Here is a 10,226-nt window from a genome sequence, read left to right on the forward strand (position 1 = left end):
TACATTTTTACGATAAATCTGCCACGTGCGAAATTTTTCAACGCGCCGCTCAATGACTTCTTACTTTCGAATCTCGTACAACTTTTGAGGCCAAATTTGCGATGCCCGGGTACGCGATTACGAAATGACGCAACATTATGTAAGTGCATGTCAAACCCAAAACTGCTCATGTACAAATATAATGCAAACTGTGTATTTAGCCAAAATTCATAAATGTATCATTATTTGTATATATAGTACTGTCTTACTGATTACATTTAATTAATTTTGTTTTGTTTAAGGTAAAAATTAAGTCTGCAGCAATTTCCATCGAAAAAACAATAAAAACAAAGAAATTGAAAAAAAAACAATAAAATACATTATGAAAAAAATTGCGATACCAATTTTTTTGAAGTACATTTGATCGAGATCCTACAAAGACTGTGATTGAAAAAATAGCAATTTTTGAGGCAGTATAATAGTCGATTAGAGCAAATGTTTTATTTCATGAATAAATTTAGCATAATTAATTCATTAAATGAAAAATCTTATTATTTAAAAAAATAATGATACAGCCTTTAGTAGATTTAGTAGATTATTATCGCACACTGCCACTGTGCAAATCTTCGCGGGGGGGGGATCCGCCCCTCCCCGGCTGTGGGATGGGTCCAAATAACCCGGCTCTTTTAGAGTTAATCTTATCTTACTACAAAATAATTGTTTTTACACATTTCTCATTTCCAGTAGTATATTTGATTACGTTTGAAATGTAACTTAAACACTTTTAATTAAAACTACTATCATTACAAATGTTTATTTAAAAGATGGAGTAATTAATATAATGATCTATTTATCGATTGATTGATTGATTGATTGATTTATTGATTGATTGATTGATTGATTGACCGGGCATGTTGGCTCAGCGGTAGAGCGTCCGCCTTATGAACAGGAGGTCGTTGGCTCGATCCCCGGCTGAGTCCTACCAAAGACTAATGAAAATGGGACCTTCTGCCTTCTTGCTTGGCGCTCAGCATTTAGACTGGAGAAGGGTATACATAATATATTATGCAGGGCCCGCTGGAAGGGCAGTCTCATGATTGAAGTGGTTACCCTGGGTAAATAAAACGTTCTTATTATCATCTTTATTATTATTATCATTATTGATTGCTTGACTCAGTGATTGGTGAACTGTTTGAATATCATATATTTTGAACAGTGGTCAAATATTTTCATGAGTTATTATATTTTAACCTTTACTCATTATACTTTGAAGATGGTGAGATGGATAAACGATAATTTAATAACAAAATCAATTCTATCTAATTAGGTAACTAATGCATTGGTAGGAAATATATAATGGAATACTTAAAGGAAAATGAAACTTTTGGAACAATAAAGCTTGTGTGAAAACAGAAAAACCAAAGAAATAGATCTTTCTTTGACAGATAAATGGCGCTATACAAAATAATGCTGTGTATCATCATCATCAGATCAACGAAAGTTTTGGAAAAATCTGACAAATAATGAAAAAGTTATAAGCATTTGAATATTGCGGTCACTAATGTTATATATATTCTCTGATTGGCAATGCGATAAAGATGTGTGATGTCACTTGTGAACAACTTTCCCATTACTTTAGTATATATTTCACTTAAACTGCCTCTTTTATCGTGTCTATCAGAAGATCATGTTCCCTTTCTATTGGAGGGCATGTAATACAGATTTTCAAAGAATGTGTTATGGATGAAGTGTTTATAACGGGAGTTTGTATCACCATAATAAAGAACGAGAGACATTTTGGGGGTATCTTATAGTCCATCAAAGGGAAAGTCGTTCAAATGTGGCATCACACATCTTTGTCGCATTGCCAATGGGAGGATCCCTATAGCATTAGTGATCGCAATATTCAAATGCTCACTCTCTCATTATTTGTCCGATTTTCCCCAAACTTTCTTTGTTCTTCTTCTTTTTTCCACACAAGCCCAATTGTTCAAAATGTTTCATTTCCATTTGAGGAGCATAAAAGGTGTCTAGCGTTAAGAGAGCTGGTGGTGAACTTGAGAATAGATAAAGCTGTTCGCAAGTTAACAGTGAATTTAACGACTTTGCGACGACTGGTGATCATTTCTTTTGATTAATGATATTCAACATTAAATATTCATTGGTGATTTTTGGCGCGTAAGAAAGATTCACCAGTCGTTCTTAAGGTCGCTCTTAACTTACGAATAGGTTTATGAAACAAACACTAGTTTTGAAATACGGTTTCTGTAATCAGACATCACCAGTTGGAAATGTTTCAACTGAAGCTATATATGCTGGGTTAGATCGTTACCCATATTTTATGATATTTACAAATATAGGGTAAATGCATCGCAGCAGGGAGGTTCACGTGGGCAGTTGATCCCCCAGAAATTTTGAAAACTTTACATTCCTTTACTGAACATTTCCACAAAAATCAGGAAAAGTAAGCACGATTTTTTTCAAGTTCACTTTGGAATATGCAAACGCGTCCCCGTGGCATTTTACGCTTCTAACCCTCCCCCCGGGGGAAAATATCTGCGTACGGCCATGTGGATAATATTGTATATTTGGATGATTTCAATCATAATCTACATGTTTTATTTGTTTTTTATTTGTATATTAGAAAAATATGAATATAGACATGAAATAAACCAAGAACAATTCTAATTCAGCTATTCAGCATGCTTCGCAATTTGACTTTCGAAAGCGAAAGGTTTGCTCTCCAAATGTGGGACTTTTGGATTTAGTACGTAAATCCAACTGATAGACATGAAAGTGAACAGTTTTGACATGGGGTAGCTTTGAACTTGTTTAGAAATTATGTAAATAATAGATTACAGCATGTAGTGGATGAAACGGAGTTCTGTCAACAGCGTGGGCGGAAATCCCAGGGGGGACATGTCCCCCCTACTCAAAATATTAGGGGGCACAATATCAAATCTCTCCTCTACTATTTCTGGTCTTTTATGATAGTAAGAAATTCATTATTCAAATCAAAATTTTTGCTGATCACACTTACTCTCCCAACACCAAGATATGCATAATATTGTTCTTTTCAAATTGCTTTGTTGTATATGTTTAGTGAATACGACTTGATAAATATATGTTGTATTGAGGATGAGGGTTCAAGATCCCCGGATGCATTATCAAGAGGTCATAAAAACGACTAAGAACGACGGGAGTCAAAATGTACAATTTCTAGTTGATGATTACTCATGAAAATATAAGATTTCGAGAAGTGTTGGTGTGATTATTAAACCGGTCTTTTACACCAACTAACTTTAGTCATTGTTATAAAGTAATAGTTATCCCGCATTTAATTTGTAATGATGCTGCATGTGGGGAAACTTATGCGAGACAATTCACCAATCCTTTTAAGGAGAAAAATATAAGACTCACATTAAAAATATCAGATTATACATGTAGAAATCCAAGTACCAAAACAGTTGTTTTGGGGGGTAATTTCAGATTATGCCTTTTGATGATCTAGAGTAGTCTCCTTGAACTGCTGGATGAATCTGAAGTTAGACCTTTAGTCTCACTTCGTACATTTCGTCATAATATTTCATAGCCCGATCGGTACATCTGATGACGTCAGGTGTAACCTCATCACGTGACGGCATCTTGCTTGGGGGCAAAAATTCACAGCTATTGATGGCAGTTTCGAAGAAGTGCCCAAGCTTGTCAACGTAACCATCAGCATGGACCATCCACTTCTTTGTCACATCAACAGACGAATCCCATTTCAAAAGTGACTCGTTATACGGCAGCCCTGCTGCTTGACAGATCTTCGGTAGCATTTCAGAAGGATTAGACAAAAATTCATCGCTATCGAAAATTACCGTTTCTTGACCAAGCTCCTCTTGGACAAACTTCCACATATCGTAGAGGTCTTTGAATAGCATCGAACCTGATCCGTTTGCGTATTGGTAGTCACGCTCAAAGTCGAATGTTTCTTCGACGGCAGCTTCCCCGGTTAGGAGACCCAGATCTAATTGTTGGTTGAACATCGATTTTCGTGTTGAGTTGAACACACGGAGCGGGTGACGTATCAAGAAGATATGCTTGAAGCCTTTTGGGATAAACTTTTTCTGCTCTTTAGAAACGGCAAGGGCCATATCTTTGACCAAGACGTGGCGACTAGTTGTTTTCTCCAGCTGTCGACCAATGGATGCATAACTATCGATAAATCAAGATATGGAAAAAGAAATAGTTATGTTTAAAAAGAAAGTTTGATGGTAATAGGACTTCAACAGAAAAAAAAATCAACGCTACAGGTTTCTTTTAAAAAATCCATTTCAAGGGTAACTAATATCAAATAAATCATATCATGACCTTGAACCTTGAAGAGTAATCCCTTTCAGCAGCTTCAAAGCTATCCCGGGATGACGTAATTCTGCACGCAATCACGCGAAATTTAGAAAAATTTGATTATTTTGATGAGAATGAAATACACTTTATAATTACATAAATACACAAGAAAAGACCTCCTAGCTCTAGCATTGATGAATGTAGGTGTGCGGATGTACATGAAGTCTCTTTTGTTAATAGGAATGAGTTGCTTTTATGCACTGTTAAATTTTTAGAAGTGCTTTTAAAATACGGTTAGTTACGCGGCAAGGTATATAAGGAGGTTAATTTCAGTAATTCGAGGAAAACCACTTAAAGCTAGAATAGACCACAAATGTTAGTGTAGGCAGTATAAGTTAAAACTGAGGGACTTCGTCGGTGACGAGATGACGACCCCAGCTGCCGCCGCACAGTGGGCCAGAATGAGTTGAAGTGCGCCAAAATTATATTCCGTGTTATATTTTTACTTCAACATGTTTACTAAGTGTAATTTTGGGCGTAGAAACGACTGAATGTGATTTAAAGCCGGTCTGACGAAACTTTGATACCAAATTTTGATTGGTTACTTAAAACCTATCTGTGAAAAAGACAAATTACGCTAAACAATGTGCAATATAGAAACTTTGTGTTATGTGTTACTTTAAGATTGACCAGAGTGAATGTTGGTTTATGCTTCTCACATGCCTATAAAGTGTGTATGAGATCCTGAAAATAATATTATGGCATCAAATTGATCATTAGATGAAAAGAAATACTTAAAAATCTGAAAAAAATATTAACCGTGCAGTCCGTGCTTTATCAAGCGGCGTAGACTTGAGTATAAACGCAGAGTATATAACAACACGAATGTTTTACTATGAGGAGGGTTTATTGCTGAAATTATTCTACAAGTAACATTTATCTCTGGAAGAGGGTGGGTATAGTCCTAGTATGCGTTGTCAACCTTAAGTCCGGAATTCATGTCATTTTCATGAAATGGAAGGGGAATCGTCCTCGCCGTGCAAAAATGAACGGGAATGTTCACCCCACACGGTGCGCTGCCTGCGCGGTATGAAAATGATCGTTTTGGGGTGTTTTGTCAAGTAAAATCGGCTGTAACATGAAAACGGGCAAAAACGCGCAGCTAAATTTGGTATCGACTTAAAGCTTTGATATCTGGCAAAATGATGATGATAGAATTTAAACGGAAATCCAAACGTTTCTTATGTAAATGCAAAAACATGAATAGTCAGCCTATTTCGAGGAATGTTATCCTATAAACCTTCTGCAATGTGTCTTTTATCTAATTTGAACCCTTTCACAAGGAAAGAGAATATATCAGGATTATGTGGGTGCCATTTCAGATTCCTACATGAAAAACCTGTGAAATGGCTTATTTTTCAACTATGTTGTCATATGCGCGGCATTTCGAAAAATTTTACGATTTGAGATAGGAAATTAACAACCTTTATGCAAATTCCCGAATGAAATATTTTGCTGAAGTATTCTTCAAAGTGTTGTCTTTCAGTTGGGCATGACAAAATTTAAAAGTTTGAAATTGCCCAAAATGACTTTTGGCGCACTTTTGTTTCGCGCCGGCCAACTGTGCGCCGGTTCTCCACCGACACATCATGATTGGTCAAAATTCATGTCATCATTGGGGCTCGATCTCGTTCACTAATTCGTCAAAGCCACATCTCTCTGATCTGGGGACTACTCATCAAGGGGTAACACTGCGGAGGCTGGGTCGATTGGAAAGACACCGCCAGCTGCGGAGGCCACAAGATTGAAGAGATTTGATTAAATCTTTAATAACTTTATTGATCAGTTTTACGTAATCCTCCTTTTGGTGTCAAGCAGCAGAAGCTATTAAATTTTTTAATCACTCCACGTGACAATGATTCACCATCCAAGTTTTTTTGTGCAGATGCCCTCAATAAATATACATACTTACGATATTTTTTCTGGTTTGGTAATATTACCCACTCCAAATTCTCGAGAACGATCAACGACACGCTTGAATATCTCCTCATTTCCTTCGTATTTGTTTGGTAGATCCAATTCAAACGTTTGTTTAACATGAACTTGTGTAACTCTGCAGTTGGTAAAACGTTCAAACCATACTTCTATATCTTTGATAAAACTTAGACTCTTGGTAAGAGCAGTAGAAACAGTACGGGGTACACACCAGATAATCGTACGACTTCCAGCGCGAGAACCTTGGGATTCGCTTGAAGATGCTGCCATATTTCAGGATTTAGAGACGTCATGAAATGGTACTCGACGTAGCAATGACTTTTATCTTGGGTGTTTAGTGGACAAAATGAAGGAATCGGGCGAGGGAGGGGGGGGTCCTTACAAAGGTAATGCACTTTGGCCTTTGGACCGACGTTCATTGTCATGTTTTTATGAGTGTGTATTACAATAATTTAAGAAAAGCTTGGTTCAACAAAAAAAGAACAAGGTGCTACAATCGACCCCATGGATCGGTCTGTACGCCTATACCGTCATGTGATTTATGTCGGCCTGGGAAAATTTTGAGACCTTTTGTTGATATTGTATTGTTGTCTGTAAAACAGGTGTACATGTTTAAACAAAGAGGCAAAATGGAGAAACTTTGATGATGATTGGCCTACTCTGCCCCTCCCCCTAAATTTGAGATGGGTATGACGATCCCCCCTACATTTTTGGTTGATAACTTTTGTTTTGTTTTTGTTTTTTTTTTCTTGTCAATTTTTTCCCTGCGTCCCCTCCCCCTAAAATTTTTGGTCGATAATCTGTCTCTTTTTTTTGCTTGCTTGTCAAAAAATTATGGTGGTCCCCCTGAAATTTTTGGCTTCCGCCGCCAATGATTGCCGCCACAAACAAATCATACAAGCAATAAACTATAGGGTTGCAGACTATAGGTGCATGCAACATGTACCTTTTTTGGAAAGGTGCGTAAAATGTGCACAAAGGTGCTTATATCTGCATCCTCGTGAGTCAATGTAGTTCTAAATGCAGTGATGAGAGGTTGTCAAGTCGGTCGATGGATCAAAATACAGCTTGTAGGTCCATAGAATGGTAAATCTATGAGATATTCTTAAGCGTAACATCGGGGAATATTAACGAAATCAGAGGATTTTCCTCTTATACTTTTCCAAAAGAATAAGACGCTGTTCATGTTGTGTTACGTGCTGCTGGTGTTCCAGGTGATGTGGTGATCCTGTGTGATGATCACGTGGCGATCATGTAGTGTGGTGGTATATCCTCGGTCATGTTGGTGTACTATAATTATGGTACCGTGTGCCAGATGCAGTTGTGTGCAGGGGTGTCCCTTTCTTGCAATATCTTGTAGCTGTATATAAATTTTATGTTGTACTCAATACCAGTATATGACTTTTTTTAGAAATAAGTTGGCGGTAAACTCTTAAAACTTTTAAGGTTTATTATGAATATTTATTATTTGGTCAAGAAATTATATATATATTGCCTGTACATCAACATCAATCTTTATAACAATAGCACGCGATTCAGAAGGTTTTAATAATTTTGAATAAATGAATATCGGAAATCAAATTGTTTCAAATCATTCACTCTTTCGTCTTTAAATTATCTCCGTGCACAATAATGAGTAAACCTTGATATTGATTAGTGATCCACGATTGTTGATAATTCTGATTCTGAGGATGAAGATCTGTGTATAGGATGATCATTTCGACTTGGTGATTAATTGGGTAGTAACGATTGGCCGCTAAGTTGACTAGAATGAAACCCATATTTCTGAAAGCCAAAATCCTAAATGAAAAAAAAAATATGTGTCCTTTTCAGAGGTACGTGGTTATTAACTGCTAGATATTTTATATGCTTTACTCGTTTGGTTTATTAAACACATATATTAATTCCTTTAAATCTAAGCATAAAAACTTTATTTTCAACCAATCAATATCCTAATTGAATCTATCCCATCATATATCACTAAATTATATATTTTATTGTACATTTGACCGCATCCACAGAACTTTGCTTTGTTCTTTTGCACTTTCCTATTTCACGTTCATTTCTATGCATGTACTGTAAATAGCTTTTCTACAATTTAAGCAATTTTATCTCACTTGTATCTTTCCATGTATTTTTTCTTTAATAGATATTTGATGACAGTGTCTATACAGTGCTACTATAATGTTAGTGAGCCCCACTAGAAAATGAAACAAAAATATTTCAAGTTTTCCAATTCTGTCATGTTTTAGATAAGTATTATTTGTGAAGTCAGTATCAAAATATTATATGCAATAAAGTTTATTTCTCAGGGCTCGCCGGATATTGTAATGTTGTTGTCTCCATTCAACACTCAACATAAGGAGTGCATTTTCCAGTGGGGTTCACTAACCTTTTAGCATCACTGAATCTTATTATGATAATGATCATAATAATATAACTTATATACGGTTTGCCGTATGTATAATTTGGTGGAAGATATAAGGATAAAAATTTATGTCTTACAGTCATTGATAGTTTAGAGGTCTCCCCCTAACAATAAACACGAAAGAGTAGCTCAAACAGTTCAAAATATATTGATATTGCTTGAATAATTAAAAATTACCACAAACAAAAACTAAATTATATGCATAACTTTTCAATTTGATCGTAAAAATCAGCTAACACAAATTGTATTGTTACAATACATGTGCATGATGGGAGTCAGACTTTGTTATTAGAATGATCGTGATCCGTCCGTTGGAAGCTTGCGTTGTCAAATTTCGAATTATTGGTCTAGATCCTTTTCTATTTCAGTCGGGAAAATGAGGAGCGGCGTATTATGTTCAGTATTACTATACATTACTATACATTTTCTTTGTACAGGAGTCCAAGATAGCCAAAATGGAGACATTGGGCACACGTTGACAGACAAAGAATGAAATGAGGATGGAACACACGAGACCACCCCATCCCATTCCCCAAGAGATGATCGGGGATTTGATAGGTGGTGCCCGCGCGCCCCCTACACCATCCATTTACTCATCATTTACAGTATGTAATTTTGCAGGGTAGTCGTAACCCCACGGAATTCACTAGTTCTGTTATGAGAACGTTTTCATGTTATACTTATTTTCATATTGTACTACACATTTTTATGATCCACTGCTGACAGAAATTGATCAGCTTATTCGTATTTCCTTTCATTTATGTTTATAATAACGGTTATTATGTCTGTTTTGTGATAAATTGTAATTTATATGCTGGCAGAATTGTTAATTTTTGCTAAGATAGTAGTTTTTTTTATGACAGACGTTGGCTCAGTTTGTTGCTTTTGCGAAAGTCCGAGAATATTCTCGAATTCTGACCCGTCGAATATTAGGTTTTCTTTTTGATCCAGATAGTTGTTCTTGTTCATATTGCAAAAGTGCAATACAAAATCAGTTTCTGACGAAACAGCACTTATAATCATTTAAATTGATAATATACGTTAAATCTGATTTAAAATGGCAATGTTCGTTTTAATGATTTCGTGTAGAATAATGCCTCTTTGTGTTTTGTGTTTATTATTTGTAATTATAAAGAAGGTAGTCATGTATCGTACATTTTCATTTAATTTCGATAGGCCTGCAAAGGTAAAAAAATCCTAGATAAGTAGGTGCATAACCTATTTTTTTTACTAGTTGAGTTATTAGTACTTGTACTATAACCTGGACATACGCACTCACAGGGAAGGTGAAATGATCACGACGTACAACCCGGTTCTATATATACTTTCAAGAGGTGTGATGCTTCATATCAATCCAGGATTGTGTGTGCGGGTATGGGTGAGTGATATGTGTTGTGCGGAGGATATTATACAGCAACAAGGCTTAGGCGATTTGGTTTCACGCCCACTTATGAAAATAAACAGAAATATTGTTGGTGTGTGTGTGTGTGTG

The 10,226-nt window shown here is 36.0% G+C and overlaps 1 protein-coding gene across 1 annotated transcript; it reads right to left on the bottom strand.

The window, feature by feature from the left end:
- Positions 1-2,155: 2,155 nt before the first annotated feature.
- LOC121409602 lies at positions 2,156-6,994 on the bottom strand. The gene is made up of 2 exons (XM_041601513.1): positions 6,284-6,994; positions 2,156-4,179 (listed from the first exon to the last, which is right to left on the bottom strand). The coding sequence occupies exons 1-2, from the start codon at positions 6,574-6,576 to the stop codon at positions 3,525-3,527; spliced, it is 948 nt and encodes a 315-aa protein (XP_041457447.1). The 5' UTR covers positions 6,577-6,994; the 3' UTR covers positions 2,156-3,524.
- Positions 6,995-10,226: the final 3,232 nt, after the last annotated feature.

This window comes from Lytechinus variegatus, chromosome 2 (genome assembly GCF_018143015.1).
Source record: "Lytechinus variegatus isolate NC3 chromosome 2, Lvar_3.0, whole genome shotgun sequence".
Lineage (NCBI taxonomy): Eukaryota > Metazoa > Echinodermata > Echinoidea > Temnopleuroida > Toxopneustidae > Lytechinus > Lytechinus variegatus.

What these genes read in the sequence shown, in the direction of transcription:
- LOC121409602 (XM_041601513.1), bottom strand. Translation starts at nt 6,576, where the DNA reads ATGGCAGCATCTTCAAGCGAATCCCAAGGTTCTCGCGCTGGAAGTCGT. An exon ending in ACCAAACCAGAAAAAATATC is followed by an intron (nt 4,180 to 6,283) that starts GTAAGTATGTAT and finishes ATTTATCGATAG; the next exon opens with TTATGCATCCATTGGTCGAC.